We start from the raw sequence: 16,638 nt of genomic DNA on the forward strand, positions 1-16,638 counted from the left end.
TTCCAATTTTTTTTCTTACTAAATCATACTGAATAGACACTCGCATTAACCCACATGACAAATTACTGAACTAAACTCTTAAGAAATTGCTAACCATATTCAACCAATTTATAACCATACGCAAGTGAGTTTATGGTAGTCAGACAACTGTAAGAAGACGCTACCCAGGCACAGAAAGTGCTTTGGTACTAACACGAATGCTGATGATGTAGTAGATGCCTGCTGGAAACCAGTGTATAAAGGGGAGTCAAACCCCCACACCAATGCTCCGCAAGCTGTTGAGGAGGACAGGAAACCTTGGGCTAGGAAGGGGCGATGCTCATGGCCAGCTCAGAACCACAAAGGTAGTACTTTTTCGAAAGTTTGAAGAACTGGTTGCATGTTATTCCCAGCATGAATGCTAAATCATGACTCAGTCCAAACCGCACAGCGCCGTGCACCAGTTCCGGGTCTGAAGCAATAAGAAGGGCGCACTGGATGATGCTGTCAAACTTGGCAGCGGCCTCGAGCTGCAGGAAGTGCTCGTGTGGCTCACTACAAGAGCGGGTCACGTGTAAGCATGACATAACAGGAAGGACGAGTGCCAAACCTGGAGAAGGCGCACGACTGCCAGACATCCCAAGCAGCCTACATCTCCTACGGGAGAGTTCGATTCCGGTACACTGACAGTTCAGGACGTGAAAAGAGAAGCAAGGCTCACAGTTTTCAAACAATCCATTAGGAGTACTTCGAACAATTCGTTTTTCAAACCAGTGACACGAGTGATGCGCAGAGCAGCGGCCTATAATACTAACTCACTGATGACGAAAGTACATCTCACAATCACCACCTGGCGCAACAGGACGTTTCGAGTTTACAGAGAAACCTCCGCCACTTCCTGCAAGGGAGGTGCCTTGGCATCGGTACTAAACCTCTGAACTAGGACTAGATCGCAACCGTGTGCATTGTGTCAGATTTTAAATGAACACCTTCAACCACTTCTGGCCTGCTCTTTCTCCTTCTATAAACTCACAGCCCTTCCTGTGTCCCTGTATAGATCAGCCCATAACGCTTCTTGTGCGTAAAGCACTCCGTTGATGCTCGGGAATGGGTTTGTAAAAGAAAAATACCCCAAATAAACAGAAATAACGCCCCTCGGTTCAGCAATACCCTTGCCTTGGTCATGAAGAAGACTTGGCGAAGTAGCCATTAACAGCGAAGGAACTGCATCAAAAAACATTAAACCAATACTGAAAAGAGGAGAAAACACGACTGGCAAGCTGGTGTGGTGGTTCGGTTAAAACACAATTATTGTAAGCACATGCTACAACAAGTTAAACAAGTTTTAAAAGGAGACGAAACTGAAAGTACGGCCAGCCGGCCGTGAATAATTAGAGGGTGAGAAATGCGCTGGGAGGGCTGCCTTTGATGTGGTAATGCGAGGCAGGCAGGCAGGCGGCTGGTGGCATTGTGCACGCGCTTTTTAGGGCTTGCGCTTGCGCAATGACCTAAAAAGCACATGCACTGCAAGGAATCGCCAGTGGAATCGCCAGTGGTGGTTTAACACTGGATAAGCCATAATAGAGCTTTGCCAGCTATGCACAGAAGCGCATCAGCAGGCGAGCCCTAAAAAGCAGTCAGACTTAATTACCATGGGAAGTTGACATCTCTTTGCTGATCTTTCCTTCAGGGAATGAAACCGTCCCTCCGGTTGACTCCCCACTCTTCGGGTGGGGAGTCAACTGGAGGTGGAGTCGCTGGAGAAGACTTCTTGTTCTGGAAATCCTCCCGTTCATTGGGAAGAGACACTTCCTCAAGTTCTCCTTTTTCTCTTTCATCATCAGTAGTTTGTTGATCCTCTATAACTGGTTGCAGAGTTGTTGGACGCAAAGGTGGTGGTGATACTGGTAATGTCTGTCTTGGAAACCGTACTAGTGGAGACGGTCTAAGAATAGGGGTTTGGGAAACTGAGGCAGCTGGATCGGAGGGTGGGAATCTGCTGTAGTACTTCTCCACTGTATGCTGCAAATTTGAAACTAGAGAAACAGGCATTTGAATAGCAGGTTCCTTCTGCTTATACTGTTGGGCAGGATCACGCTTTTGATAATAGTAATAATCATTAACGTCATACTCCTGGCACTTGATGTTAAGATCGGAAGAGCTGTGTGCCATCCCAAACATGTCCTCAACATCTTTAGAATATTTATTTTCCTAATCAAAATGTTCTTCTGGAGCACTAGGGGATACTTTGCATGGGAGGAATGTGCAGGTAATATTATTTTTTTCAAAGATTTACGCTTACACTGAGACACTGATGGAATTAAAGTGGTCTCTTTGACCCCTTGTAGCTCCGACGACGATTACAATGTGTGCTTAAAAGGATCAGAACTCAATGTAGTTTGAGTCAAATGTACCGTTGATGAAGCACCATATGATGAGGAACCAGACGACGGGGCACCCGCTGTTGGAGTACCCATACACTAAGTACCCGCCGGCGTAACACCCGCCGACGGAGACACGCAGATGCACCATCCGCCGACATCTTGGGCATCGTGAACTATGGCCCCATCGTTGATAGCAGTTGCACCTCTGCCATCATCGAAATTGGACCCGCTGACGGGACTGCCGCTGATGATAGACTTGTCTTCCTAAGGGTCAAGGATGATTGTAACAACATCAGGCGAACCCTCGAGTCTCCTGATGACCAGCGGACCCTCAATGATAAAGAATCAGTCAACATGGACAGTTTAGTTTTCGTATACACCTTCCTTGACGATGTAGCTGTCGGCACAGCAGGTCTCACTTTACCAGATTCTAATGTCGACGATGACATGATCAGCTTAGACAGCAGAGATGAGGAAGTTGACATCGTATTTGGCGCGACAACCGAGATCCCCGCAGACTAGGGCGTCGCTGAAAATTTGGTCGACGAGATAGCCGTCTTCAGTTTTTGAGGCGAGAGAATGGTTAACAGACTCAGATAGAGATTTTGAAGTTGTCTCAACTTTAGTGGGGGCAGTTGAAGGTGTAGAAGGCTGAAAATGTCGTTTTTGAGATGAAGACTCCTACCTAGAGGTGAAAGGTTGAGCATCTGCCTTAGAGGAAAGGTGCCGCTTTTTTACCACAGGGCTTTGGAGATAAAAGCTCCACATCACTTGCTTTCTTTTCTTGAGGCAACACTGTCCTCATCTGACAGAGGGTATTCTTGGGTTTTAAACTTCTGAAATCACAGCAGAAATCTGCCCTCTGTCTCTCAAACTTTACTGTGAGAAAGTTCTACAAATTTTACAATCTCTACCTGATGGTCAGGATGAAGGCAGTAAATGCAAATTTTTTGAGGATTTTCCGAATGTAGTCTTAGCTTGCCACATGAATCACAATGTCTAAACAGAGATCTCTTAGTTGTAGACATGTTGAGAAGGTGAAATCATGTTAATTCTGAAGAAAAATGTCTTTTAAGTATGCCCCAAATAGGAATACTGAGTGGAGCTCAGGTAGACTGCCTTCACACGACGTGTGGTAGAAAAGCTGAGTGTCTGGAGCCTCTGTGGTGAGGGTTCTAAAGGGTGCTGTCGCCTGATTTGGGCCATTTCTAATGACTATGACGAGCTATTAAAGTGATTTTTTTTCCCCATTAACTTCAATATTATGTTCTTTCTAGACTACTGTAGATAAGTATTGAAACAGAGGAAATCCTTTGACGGCGTAAAAAAGAAGAAACTCTGAACAATGCTACTGCCATATAAGCTCCTTTTCCATGCTAGACTAAAGCTAATAAACAAATCAAGAACTTTTGCTTTTGAACATGCTGGAGGAGGCATGGCCATGGTAGATGAAAAGAAGAGACTTGACTAAGGAAATGGGAGGGATGCCCGAAGAGAGGCAGTTTGAAGCGACCTTACAGATGGACCAAAAGAGATCAGAGAAGAGGCAGAGATCAGGACGAAGGGAGCGCACCCAAAAGGACAAAGAACACAGTCCTGTGGAAGCATGCATAGAAACTGATAAGAGGCTGTAGGGGAAGGCAATATAGGGATCGTACGCTCCAACAACAAGGCACTAAAAGCACAAGAGCCAGTCAAAAAGGACCCTCCACAAGATTAGGTCACTCTGAGCGATCTTGAGAGATGAGGAGAATGGCCAACTAGAGGAGAGGCCCATAGGCAGAAGTCAATGCTCGGTTTAAGGAAGGTGGGATTGGTGAGGTTTCCAGTATTGGTGAGGATGCACGTTTGGGCCCAGCAGATGCAAATGTATGGAGGGGGCAGAATTGAGGAAATTTAAGTTAATAGTAGGAAGTTGCGAAGCAGACAGGGAATGCTAGCAAGACAAAAGAGGCAGACAGCTAGGGCAATATCAAGGGGACGGTGTGATGGAAAGTTATACACAGGGCAAGAGACTAGCAATCACCGACTGAGATAGAGCAATAAATTATATAAAAAGTGTCCAATATCAGAGACCATGGACCATGAAGGGACCACATGGGGCAGACTCAGGATGGAAATCTGACAGGCAAAATTAGCCGGGGGCTCCAATAATCAAATACGATATGAAAGGACCAACTGTAGATTGTAGGAAGCCTCTAGAAGAGAAAATGGTGAGGAACGGAGACAGGGGAAATGAGGGCAGTGAAAGGTATTGGGAGAGGTAAGATTATGACATTGACATTTAAAGGAATTCTGCAACACATCTTCTTGCTTAGTGATGCTGTTATGTTATGATGAGATAAAAACGTAAAAATCAAGAAAACAAATTAAAAAAAGAATTACGTTGCTTGCACATTATATTTCTTGAGGATGATTTAAGTGCTCACTGAATTGTGCATTCTTCCCTAGACTGTTTGACTGTGCTACCCCTGCAAGTTAAAAGTTAACAATGAGGTACTCAGAACTGAAGCGAGTGGTTGTTTTACCTGACTCAGCTGTTCCTAAGGATGACTACAGTGCTTGTCACAAGGATTACTTACCTCCCTTTAAGTCACACAGGCCACAGACAACTAGCATGACAATTACCCTTTCATTATTGTTTAAATGCAAGTACAATAGCAGGTTACATCTAGAATCTGAACTACAATGTTAAATAAACATCAACATAAATCGCATAATTTGTTGTCCAGGTAGGTCGCTCCCCCTCCGCACAGCACCACCTGTGTGTCCCTGCCCCAGCTGCTGCTGCTGAGGAAGTTCGAGGTCCTCCACCACCTGCAGGCTACCACCTGCGCCTCATCCCTGGTGGCCAGTGGTAGGCCGTAGGTTTGTTCATCTTTCGCTTTATTGTTTTATTGTATTGCCTGCATTTCATTGTTGTGTCTATGACTGCTGTTGTTCTGTCTTCCCCCGCTGCCTGTTCGTGGTCCGTGCCCGTTTTCCTCCCTCTGTTCCCCATGCTGTACCTGTGTCTCTCAGCCCGGTTTTTCCTTCTGTACCACTTGCTGCCCCCCGTGTCTCTGCCCGGTTTTTCCTTCTCTACCCCTCGCTGCCCCATGTCTCTGCCCGGTTTTTCCTTCTGTTCCCCTTGCTGCCCCCGTGCCTCTCTGCCCGTTTTTGCTTTCTGTTTCTCAGCTGCTCCTGTATTCTTGTGCCATTTTTGCCTTCTGTGCCACTCATTTTTTCCCTGTATTTCTGTGCCCTCTTGCCTTCTGTGACACTCGTTTTGTCCCTGTATTTCTGTGCCCTCTTGCCTTCTGTGAAACTTGTTTTACCTCGTTTTTTGTGCCCTTTTGCCTCCTGTTCCCTTCAATGTCCCTCACCACCCAGCTGCTGCGTCCCCTGCGGCCCCGCCCCCCTGACTGCCCACTCGCTGCCCCCGCCTCCCAGCTGCTCCTCCCTCTCACCTCCCCATATATGCCGGCCGCCTAAGGCAAGCCCGTCTGCGCCTGGACCGCAGCCAGCACCAGAACCCCTGGCCCCCGCACCCGCCACGACGACCGCCGCCACTACGACGCCAGCACACTGCACGCTCTCAACTCTGGACAGGCCCACACCTGCTTCAAGGCCATTCCCAAAATGCACACATGGTCCCTTTACCTGCTGGAAGTGGAGCTACAGCGGCCTCAGAGCCGACGAACCACCCACCAAGAAAGACCCCAACCACCTCCGATGCATACTACAGAATACCCGCTCCACACGCAAACACGCCGTCGAGCTCTGGGAGCTGCTCGATACACCATCCCCGGATGTCGCCTTCCTGACACAGACCTGGTTGAACGACTCTGCACCCGACATCGCCATAGCCATCCCAGATGGCTACAAGATCACCCGCACCAACGGATTCGGAGGAGGAATCGCCATCGTCCACAAGAACAGCATCAGGGTCTCGACTAGCACGGACGACGTGCTCAGCACCGCCGAACACATGCACTTTCAGATCCACACAGACCCTAACTCCACCCTCATAGGCACCCTTGTCTACTGACCCCCGGAACCTGTCCCCAGTTCAGCGACTCCATCGCCGACTTCATCAGTACGCACGCCCTGACCTCCACCGACTACATCCTCCTCGGAGACCTGAACTTTCACCTTGAGAATAACAATGACAACAACTCCACAACCCTGATCGATAACCTCGCCAACCTCGGACTGAAGCAACTCATCACAACGCCCACCCACACGCCCGACCCAGTCTTCTCCTCAAGCCCGCACGTCTGTCAGCCACACCACCGAACTCCTCTGGACCGACCACCGCTGCATCCACTTCACCTTCCAAAAACCCACCACACACCACCGCACCCAATCGATCCCCCGCCGCTGCTGGAGCAAAATCACCGAAGACCAACTACATGCAAACCTCACTCTCAGCCCACCCACCGAACCCTCCAACACCGACAACACTGCCCACAGCCTCAGACGCTGGATCGAGGACTGTGCCAACACCCACGCCTCGCTGAAGAAATCCCCCCACAGAGAGACCAGGAAGAAAGGCAGCTGGTTCACCCCAGAACTCCTTTGACTCCAAGCAAACCTGCCGGAAACTAGCAAAGGAATGGCACAGTGAACAAACTCTGGACAGCCACGCAGCACACAAGGATGCCATCCGCAACCACCACCACCTCATCAGGGTGGCCAAGAGGACCTCCTTAAAAGACCGCCTAGACAACAACGCCCACAATAGCAAGGAGCTCTTCAACATCGTGAAGGAACTCTCCAAACCCAGCTCCAACACCAACGACATCCCGCCGTCGCAAGCCCTGTGCGACTCCCTCGCCAACTTCTTCCACAGCAAGATAGCAGACATCCACAACAGCTTCAACACCCAGACAGCCCCAACAGGCAGCAACACAACAGACCCTCCGCACACCATCGACCCCGACCCCCTGCTAGCTTAGGCCAGGGTGAGCGTTGATGACATCATCAAGTCCATGAGCACAATCCACTCCGGCTCTCCGTCAGACCCATTCCTGCACCACGTCTTAAACAAAGCAAGCAGCTCCATCGCACCCCGCCTGCAAAACGTCATCAATCTCTCCCTCGAGACCGCGACCTTCCCAGAGAGCTGGAAACACGCCCTACTCAAAAAAACTAAGGCAGAGCCAAGAGATCTCAATAACTTCCGGACCATCTCTCTGCTCCCCTTCCCGGCCAAGGTTATCGAGAAAATCGTCAACAGACAGCTAACCCGATACCTCGAAGAAAACAGAATCCTGGACCCTTCCCAGTCAGGGTTCCGCAGCAACCACAGCACCAGGACTGCCTTCATCGCCGCCACCGACGACATCAGGACCCTGCTGGACAACAGTGAGACCGCAGCACTCATCCTCCTAGACCTCTCCGCTGCCTTCGACACAGTCTGCCACAGCACTCTACGCGCATGCCTCCACGCCGCAGGGATCTGAGACAAGGCTCTGGAATGGACCACCTCCTTCCTCTCCAGCAGAACCCAGAGCTTCTCCTCCCCCCATTCCGTTCCAAAGCCTCCGAGATCATCTGCAGCGTGCCCCAGAGATCCTCCCTCAGCCCGAACTGTTTAACATTTACATGGCCCCGCTCGCACATGTCTGCCAACAGCACGACCTCATCATAATCTCCTACAACGACGACACTCAACTGATCCTCTCCCTCACCAAGGACCCCATCACCGCCAAAGCCACCCTCCACGAAGGAATGAAGGCCGTTGCCGACTGGATGAAGATCAGTCGTCTGAAGCTGAACTCGGACAAGACGGAGGTCCTCATCCTCTGCTCCAACCCTTCAGCCTGGGATGACTCCTGGAGGCCGACGGCATTGGGGGCAGCCCTGACACCCACCGACCACGCATGCAACCTGGGAATCATCCTCGACTCAACGCTGTCAATGACCAAGCTAGTCAACGCCGTCTCCTCCTCCTGCTTCAACACCCTCCGCATTCTCCGCAAGATCTACAGATGAATCCCGACAGATACAAGAAAGACAGTCACCCAGGCCCTGGTCAGAAGCAGACTCGACTACGGAAACGCCCTCTACGCGGGAGCCCCGACCAAGCTCATCAAACGACTACAACGCATCCAAAACGCCTCGGCACAACTGATCCACGACGTACCACGACAAGGCCACATCACCCCCCACTTGAGAAACCTGCACTGGCTCCCAGTCAACAAGAGGATATCCTTCAAGCTCCTTATCCACGAACACAAAGCACTCCACAAGACAGGCCCAGCCTACCTCAACAGACGGCTCTCACTCGCCACCGTCCCGCGCATCCGAAGAACAACCACCGGCGGGAGATCCATCTCCCACCTCGCTGCCAAGACATGGAACAGCCTACGACAGCCCCAAGACATGATGACCTTCAGGAGGATACTCAAGACCTGGCTGTACGATCAGTAGCGCACCCCTCCCCCCTTCCCTCCCTACCCAGCGCCTTGAGACTCTCACGGGTATGTAGTGCGCTTTACAAATTATTGATTGATTGATTGAATACATAAATTGCAAGTTATTGACCGATGCGCGCTCCATCTGCGCCAATATACAGGTTTGAAAATTTGAATCCTCTGTATTTCAAAAGAACACATGGCAGCAGAAAAGCAATAAATTATAATCTAGGAGGTTACAGATTTAGAAATATTTAATGCTTAGAACAAAAACTCTCCATATCTAAAGGAGGAACCTAGAAACAACTGAGAAGAGATTGTAAAAATAGAAGGATGATGTAGCACAGCACTCCATCACTGACAATGTCAACATTAAGCTTACCAGCTTTAGGTCTCCACGGCTATTAGCAATACAACTTTCTTCCACAAGCTCATTAACCTTTTTTTCTAATTGCCTGATCTTTTCTTCGGGACTGAATATGTAGAGAATGAAAGAGAAAAACACAGGAAATAAGAACAAAATACTGTTGTCTATTACTATTGTCTGGTCAAAAGAAGCACATATCATTAGATAGTGCCCCTCCGATGCAATGACAATTAACACTGTTTATAGTGAATTCATAAAATGCACAACCAGTAGGAAAAGTACAGGAAACATTTTATCTCACAAATACAATACAATACAAAACGCATGGAATATTGACATTGTAAAGAGATAATTAGAAGCCAGCAACACCAGAGCCAGGATCAGGTCATCTGCTAGCAAGGTATGAAGCCGAACACTCATCACACTACATCAAGCACTAAAAGCACACCTTATACCCCTAATATATGGCTAATGACACAAAGCTTTCAGGGCCACTACGGTCGAAATGCTCATGCTCACAATTTGTAAGAAACTGGCCTACTAAGATAGGGAAGAAACTCAAAACTACCCAGATTTAGTCCCACAAAAGTACTTTGCAGATATCGAAGCCACTCAGAGGGACCTATTATGGGCTGGAACGCCGCGAATATCGCTCCAAAAACTCACACTGGGGAGGTATGATGGGGGTATAGCACTTCCGGACATTCGAAAATATTACTGGGCAGCACATCTCTAGGCCATAAACCAGGGCACATACAGTGGTGGAGATGATCCCGGGTATGGCATGGACAGGTGGCTCCTCCCGGGGGGGATCTTCAAGGCTGTACTCTACTCTAAACCTAACAAGTACCCACTCACAGGACCTACAAAGCACTCGGTCCAGCTTTGGCATATTGTGAGCCGCAAACTGGGATGGGCTGACAAACTCACATTGGCTACCCCGCTCTGGGTCTCCAAAAGGCTGGGTACATTGGGGCGTCCAAAAGGATTTCGTAATTGGGATCTGATAGGGATATCCCATCTAAAAGATCTATGGGGTCCCACGGGGATGGTGACTTTTGCCTCACTACAGCAAGCTTACAATTTAGCGCAAACAGAGTACTTTCGGTACATGCAGATCAGGCACTCACTCCAGTCTAACATCCCACTCAGTACGACGCTCCCGGAGTCCTCTCCCCTTGAGGACAGACTGCTTGAGGGTAATTTACCGGAAAAGGCGATCTCCCTCACGTACAAAAAACTCATACACCACACCACTGACCCCTTGTTAGCACTTAGAAGGAAATGGGAGGCCGACGGTCTAGAAATTGATGACAAGGAATGGAGAGAAGCACTTTCCTCCCCCAAAGAAGTAGCGAAATTGAGGCTGATACAACTAAAAATATTGCACCGAGTTGATATCTCGGGTACACGTCTAGTACTGATGGGCAGGAGTGCCGCCGGGCTCTGTAGGAGACAGTGTGGGGAGGTGGGGACGTATCTTCTCATAATTTGGGAGTGCCGTATCATGCAAGCATACTGGAAGCGGGTGCATGACTGTATGCGTACAGTCTGGGAGGTTGACTTGCGACCAGAAATTAAAAGGTGCCTCTGGAACATCTGGGAGCTCACAGACCTATCAGCAAAGGGCAAACTATGGGCGATGCTCGGAGAGGTAATTGCAAAACGCAATATAGCACGCCTATGGGGAGCGGGAATACCTCCAATGATCAGTGAGTGGAAAAAAGACATGGACTGGTGTATGCTGCAAGAGAAGACAGTCTATGTGGCCCGGGGCTGCCCCGGAAATGGGTGGCAGTTTGGTCAAAATAGAATGAATACCGTGGAAACTTGTGTGAACCTCCCATGATCCCCTCTCCTGACGAACCGTTAACGCCGTAATGACTTCTGTACTGCCAACAGCTTGTGTAATTTGACATCTAAAGAGATATGTTTTGTATAAGAATCAGAGAATGCAACACTATAAGAACTGTGATTGTATATGTGTAATGACCAACGTGTTGATTTTTGCTAATAAAAAGAATTGTAAAAAAAAATAGGGAAGAAACTGATTACTGTCTGGTTGTCAGCTGTGATTGAAACTGTCCAAGGCTGAATGAAGTAAACTAACCCACAGAGGTGAAATGGTTTCTGTGAGGAGTCCATGGCTCGGCCTAGAAGGCTTTTTCACAAGTAGCCAAACCTTCATCCAAGAAAATGTACGTGGTGTGCATGCAAACCAGAACTACAAACACTTCCACCCTCATTATTATGTTACTAGTACTTTGAAATGGCTGCTGGCACCTGGCACGTAAAAGACAACATAGGTGTGCCGGAGGTGTCATCAAAAACAGAAATGTCTATGCCTTTGGAATGCACTTCAACTGAGCTCTAACAGAATGTATTTGTAATCAAATATTTGCGACCATAATTTTAAAACACTTAATTAACTTAAGGTGGATACATGGGAGAAGAGAAGGAGGGAAAATACAAAAGTGTGCATTGACGTCTCACCCTTTGATGAACTAGAAAAGCATACACATGATAAGAGGGTGGGGGATACTTACAACAGTATATTTTAAAAGGTCTCAATTAGGAAATAGCTATGGCAGTAACAATTTCAATCACCATCACCCTACTTCCCTTACCCTCAGATGATAAATCATTGTTCAGCTCTGTATCGCCAACTATCTTTTACAGGGTCTTTGTATTGTTTGTATTTCTTCAAACCAGCCTAAGAGACTGATTAGAGTTCAGTGTTTGTGGCAAATCTTACGGAAGAGCTAGACTCATAGGAGAATCCATTGACAAAAATCCTCTACCATGGGGTTAGTAGATAGTAGGAAACGGTGCAGGTGGATTTAGCACTTCATCCAAGTACAAGGATATTTCAGTTACCCACATGATACACAAAGTCATAGAGATCATTTGCAAAACTGTATTTGGTCACTTTCATTTTACTTTTGTTTACAATGTATGGTTTAGACATTTTCTATTCTGCGCTCAGCAGCTTGTGAAAGTTGAACTCTGGATCAGGTCCACAATCATCAAAATGATATTGCCTGTCTTGAAATCTATGTTGGCATTGTATCTGTTAAATTAGATATTTAGGATGTTGTTTGTACATCATACATGCTGTTTGTTTAGTAACAATGAGCATAGTCTTGACTTTGGCCAGAAACCTCAAAAACAGATAACTCAGCAGATAAGGCACAGCAGATGTCAAAAGAAGATATTTTACAAATGGTATAGAGAGGAATACAATGGGTTCACAGACCACAAGAAATTGTTCAAGATTTAGAAGAAAGCATCATCTAGGAATGTAGGAACTGTTATGTGGAGATGACACGGTGATCAAAAACACTGAGCATGATCCTGCTCCATTTATGGTGCGCCCTAGGAAAGGAAAGTTGTATATCATGCAACAGCTAGTCACACTGTCAAAAATGCTTCAGTGGCCAGATTACTAAAGTACAGAAATGCCTGTTAGCACATCGGGCATTTGCACCCACTTTTTACACTCTTAGCACACTTCTGTGTTGAAGAAGGAGCAGCAGACACTTGCATAGCACCTTCTGTAATAACCATAGCCTAGATGCACATGTCACTCTCATTTGATATGAATGGGGCATTCCCTTATTTCCATGGAGGCATTGTTTTATGCACATGAAGAACTCGGCCTCACTGGAGCCACACAAACTGTGCCCCATCTAAGAAGTTGCACACCGTTTATGAGCCGGCATGTATGGTCCCAAAGGCCCTCTAGAAATCCTGCTCACTGGTGCTAAGCAATTGGTTGAATCCCCCGGAAGGAGGCTGGATTCCTGTCAACCCCCTCCAATGAAAGGATGGTTCACCTGCAGTGAAAGGCAGAGCGGTGGTTGAAGCGGCAGCCTGGTCATTCACTGCTGCAATCAGTTTCATCAAGTTAGCATATGGGCCTTTTATTTTTGTGCAGCAGGACGCATGGTTCTGGTCTGGGTGCATGGTCCTGACATTTACCGGTGCAACTAGGGTACACACAACCACTAACAGGACTGTAGATCCAACCAGTAATCAGGCATCAGGGTTTGGAAAAAATGATTATATCAATGATATGCTATTTCTTAATGTGTTAACTGTTGTGATTGTGCCACCATTTATGAAGGTTGCTTGATGCTTTTAGACTCAAATAAAATTAACGCAATGATATATTTTAAAAGTTATACATACGTATCTTCATTTTTTATTTCCAAAGGAGGGGCAGGACCTCTTGACTGACCAAGGGGATCAAATGAGGCTCCTGTGAAGAAAAAGGAATACATGTATAACAATAGGCATCAAGTAACACAGGCAACATCAGCTTTGAATGAAAAACAGGAAACTTTACCTCTGAAAGGTGTTTTGGTGAAGCCAGCTGCACGAACTGCGGTCATTGGTCGGGCAACTCCATCCTTTAAAAAAAAAAAAAATCTTGATTATTTTTCACAGATCTATTTTGTATCTTGCCAAGCGAGTACATGCCAACATCTTAGGTGCCAGATGATGGTCCTTAAAGGCCAAGCCATGTCAGGATTTCGGTATAACTGTCCATGAGGTATGTCATCTACAGCTTACCTATATATTTTGCTCGACTGTTCCCTCATTTTTGGACTTCAGTTGAAGAATGAGATCTATATTTTCCCTATATCCTGCCGTGGTATGCAATGAATATACCCGTAAAACTCAATTTGCTAAATTAACTTGTAGTGAGACAGACTACGCTTGCCAGCACGTACAAGATTTATATAGATTATTTATTGAAGGTGTACCCAACCATGTAACTCCTGTGTATGTGGGCAGAAGCTGCACATGGGCACTGTGATTTCTTTAAAGAAGGCCACAGCAGGCGTGTTTTACTACCACTGATTGGCCACAGCCTGCCATGAGTGCTGGGTTAACCAGTATCGTGCACAGACCAAGCCTAGAAGCTGTTGTGTGCTTTATCCACTATAACACAATAAATATTTGAGGATCTCTTGGCAATGGAGCCCATGGCGGCACACGCTAGATCGGGGCGGCGTACCAGGGCCTTATGACCTCTAACTATTCCTAGCTGACACAGGCGAAGCCTTACTGTGGGCAAAGTCTCTGCTGCAGGCCCTAAGTAGAGTGGCTGGCCTAAAAGTCAATTGGGCGAAATCATGTCTCTTCCCGGTGCGCAAGGGCAGACTAGGCCCCCAGACCACAGAAGGGGTGAAATAGGAAGAGAGATGTTTGCCCTACTTTGGTACGCTTATTTATCACAAGCAGGAAGATATTCTTGAGGAGAACGTGGGGAAGGCAATCAGGGGTGCCAGGGCTAACTTCGAATTCTGGGGAACCTTGCCGTTATCAGTGGCAGGACGGGTGGCACTTCTTAAAATGGTGACCCTACCGCGTCTACTATACTTATTCAGGGCCCTGCCGATCTGGGTTCCAGCAGCCTATTTTAAACAGCTCAGAGCGATGGTCACCTCTTTTTTGTGGGGTAAGAGCAGACGCAGAGTAGCCCTAGATACACTCATGAGACCCCGGGCAGAGACTGGCGGTCCCAGACTATGAAATGTATTATCTAGCAGCCCAGTTTCAGTGGCATACACAGTGGGTGGCGAGGGCCACTAGGGACCCGGAGAGATGTGGGGTCCCCTGATGGTCCTATCCCGCATAGTGCCACGGCTCCCGCTCGGGACCACACACCTTACCCTGGAGTTTGCCACAGCCCAGAAATTCTGGAACAGATACCTGCGGAGACTGGCTAAAGGGACCCCTTATGCATCTGAAATACCACTGAGGATGTGCAGGGTCCTGCCACATGGGGGCAACTGGCAGCAATTAGAGACCTGGGAACAGCAGGGGTTACTGACAATGGGGGACCTTTATGAGGAGTGAGCCCTGATACAGCCCCACTCATGCACAAGGCCACTCGCTCGACCAGGTCTGGACCCTGAACATCCCCATCACACCCCCCATCATTTCCCCTTGCTCCTGGTCTGACCACTTCTTAATTTCCTTTTCCCTTGCTTTAGCCCCAGCAATTAAGCCTCCACTCCCCAAGAACACCTGGGTCAGAAAATGGGGCAAAGCTGATATGCCATCCCTCTGCTCATCCCTGGCCAATTCTAGCCCTGACCTCTCCGGCCTCGCCGCCCCCGTCCAACTGGCCACCATTAACAACTGGTTGACCCAAGCAGGCGACGACTTTGCCCCCTTGAAGCGGATCACGGTCAAGCGAGCCCACGCTGCTAACCGCTGGTTCACTCCTGACCTCAAGGAGAAGAAGTTGGCCGCACGTAGAGCAGAGCGAGCATGGAGAAGAGCATACTGCCCCGCCCAAAAAATTACTTATCTCTCTGTGCTCAAGGTATACAAGCAAGGCATCCTCGATGCCAAGACCATATTCTATTCCAACAGGATACTGGCAGCAGAGTCACAATCCAAAGAAATCTTCGCCACGGTGCACGAGCTTGCCTCATCTAACAGAGCTACGGCCTCAATCCCCCCCTCCCAACCTCTCTGCGACTCGCTCAACGATTTTTTCGTTGATAAGATCGCAAAGATTAAGGCTAACATTCCTCTTCCATCCCCCACATTTATCAACCCCTCCCCCCCTGCCGCCACCTCTAAATTAACTTCCATTCCCCCCCTGACCAAAGCCACTCTTCTCCCTCTGCTTCAAAGGGTGAAGTCAGGTTCCCCCCTGGACTTTGCCCCAGCTCATATTCTGAGAGAAATCTTCCTAGCATGCCCGACTCCACCCCTCACATTTCTGAACGACTCACTCAGCAATGGAGTGGTTCCCACCCCCCATAAATTTGCGGCTGTCATCCCCATTTTAAAAAAGGCCGGTGCCGACCCTTCATCCCCTTCCAACTACCGTCCCATCTCCCTCCTGCCTTACTTGGGTAAGGTCTTAGAAACTCATGTAACCAGCATCCTGAGCACCCACGTGGAAACCAATCACTGCCTCTCCCCCCGGCAGGCGGGCTTTCGGCCCCTCCACTCTACGGAGAAGGTGGTGATCTCAGTGATGGACAGCCTACGCTAGGGCATTGATACCAATCTCCTGCAGGCCCTCATCCTTTTAGATCTGTCCGCCGCTTTTGACACGGTGGACCACTCCATCCTCCTCACCCGTGTCAAGGCGGCGGGCATAGAGGGCCTAGCCTTCGCATGGCTCGAGTCCTTCCTGAGCGACAGGGCTCAGGCGGTCCATCTAGCTGGTTTCACTGCTGCCTCCCGTAAGGTTGTGTGCGGGGTCCCCCAAGGTTCCTCACTTTCCCCTCTTTTGTTTAATTTATACATCTATCCCCTCATTTTTATGTTGCAGCAGCTCGAGGTCACAGTGTTTAATTACGCCGATGACCTCCAGCTAATCTTCAACCTTTCTCACTCCCCCTCATCCTCCCAGAATGTCCAATCTGTTATGTTGTTCATCCAGGATTTGATGAACTGCAACCACCTCAAACTCAACCCGGACAAGACGGAGTTAGTCTTGACCGGAGGTGGTTGCAGTCCTTGGTCCCCGTCC

General features: G+C 48.3%; 1 protein-coding gene across 2 annotated transcripts in view; it reads right to left on the reverse strand.

Moving 5' to 3' along the window:
- IFT88 (intraflagellar transport 88) overlaps positions 1-16,638 on the reverse strand; it is a 536,518-nt gene that overhangs the window by 386,159 nt on the left and 133,721 nt on the right. For both annotated transcript variants that reach the window (XM_086935210.1, XM_086935211.1), the window contains exons 6-8: positions 13,480-13,543; positions 13,323-13,392; positions 9,147-9,237 (exon numbers count right to left, since the gene is read on the reverse strand). In XM_086935210.1, the coding sequence (XP_086791336.1) occupies positions 9,147-9,237; positions 13,323-13,392; positions 13,480-13,543 (225 nt within the window). The remainder of the gene's footprint in view (positions 1-9,146; positions 9,238-13,322; positions 13,393-13,479; positions 13,544-16,638) is intronic.

This window comes from Lissotriton vulgaris, chromosome 8 (genome assembly GCF_964263255.1).
Source record: "Lissotriton vulgaris chromosome 8, aLisVul1.2, whole genome shotgun sequence".
Lineage (NCBI taxonomy): Eukaryota > Metazoa > Chordata > Amphibia > Caudata > Salamandridae > Lissotriton > Lissotriton vulgaris.